Here is a 1,148-nt window from a genome sequence, read left to right on the forward strand (position 1 = left end):
TCGAGATCTCGAGAAGAATGCGAGGAGTGCTCAGGCGGACTTCCATGAGAAGGTGGTGGAGCTGCCTCCACTTTCCCTGGCCCCCCTATGTTATGTTCAGATGCATGCTGCGGTCCGTCGAACGAAGGACGGCCTCCGTGCTGAGATCGATGAGTTACACGCCCAGATGGTTGACCTTCGAAGGCAGTTTGAACAGGAGGCGGCAAGAGTTAATGAGGAAGCTGCGTAGGTAGAGGGACCATTCTAATCAAGCCACTCGTCCTTGTTGTTGTTGCATGGATGCCTTCAATGTAGGGCCAAAGCGGCGGCTTTCAAGCGCAGTTGTGAGGAGAAGCTCTCGGAAGAGCGGAAGCAAGCGTCAGCCGATGTTGACTTGGCGAGAAGGGAGAAGGAACGAATAGAACATGAGAAGGTAACGTGACAGTCCGAAGACCTGTTCGCTGTGCAGCTTGGCGGATTGGGCTCCTTGAGCGGAGCGAAATTGGTGATCTATTCGAGTACGGTTGTTCAGAAGCGTGTGGAGGAGCAGCTACATGCAGTGGAACGGGAACTATCACGAGTGCTGGGTGAGAAGCAAGAGATTGAAGATGAGACTCAACACATACGAAGGGTGAGTGACGTGATCCGTACATGTTGATATGATCTTGTTGTTGAAGGCACTGAGTACGGCTGAGAGACGCCTAGAGAAAGATGAGGACACGATCAAGGCTAAGGATGATCAGGTTCGTTGCCGATAGGTCTGATCGAAATATAAAATCTGGTTTTTGTATTAGGTTGCTAAACTGAGTCAATCGAGGAGTAGCGAAGTTTCGCGGCTCAGAAGGACTATAAATGAGCAGAACGGCGAGCTGGAGCACTTGAAAAGCCAGGCCCGGAAGGCGCGCGAGAGTCGCGACTCGATATATCGTATTATCTCCCAGACAGCTGGGCGACATGGTATAGGTGAGACCAGTGCAATCTGCAGTATTATATTGGGCAGGCTTGTGTGCCTCTTTAGACATGGCGCGGTCAACAGCAGGAGGGAGCAGCCCACGTGCTTCCATGGGACGGATGAGCTATCATGGATCAATCGAAAAGAGTCCACGAGCTTCAGCGTCTATGTCGAGGAGCCCGATGGCTTCATTGGTGGAGACCACTTCCCCACACTT

General features: G+C 52.1%; 1 protein-coding gene across 1 annotated transcript; it reads left to right on the forward strand.

The window, feature by feature from the left end:
- Positions 1 to 100: 100 nt before the first annotated feature.
- On the forward strand, positions 101 to 722 carry Pmar_PMAR015731 (gliding-associated protein 45, putative; the record flags this gene model as incomplete). The annotated part of the gene is made up of 4 exons (XM_002776062.1): positions 101 to 225; positions 295 to 412; positions 512 to 610; positions 657 to 722. Coding segments are annotated over 4 exons (408 nt in total), but the record flags the coding sequence as incomplete, so codon positions are not given.
- Between the last annotated feature and the right edge of the window lie 426 nt (positions 723 to 1,148).

Source organism: Perkinsus marinus, assembly GCF_000006405.1.
Source record: "Perkinsus marinus ATCC 50983 genomic scaffold scf_1104296954522, whole genome shotgun sequence".
In the NCBI taxonomy this organism is placed as follows: Eukaryota; Perkinsozoa; order Perkinsida; family Perkinsidae; genus Perkinsus; species Perkinsus marinus.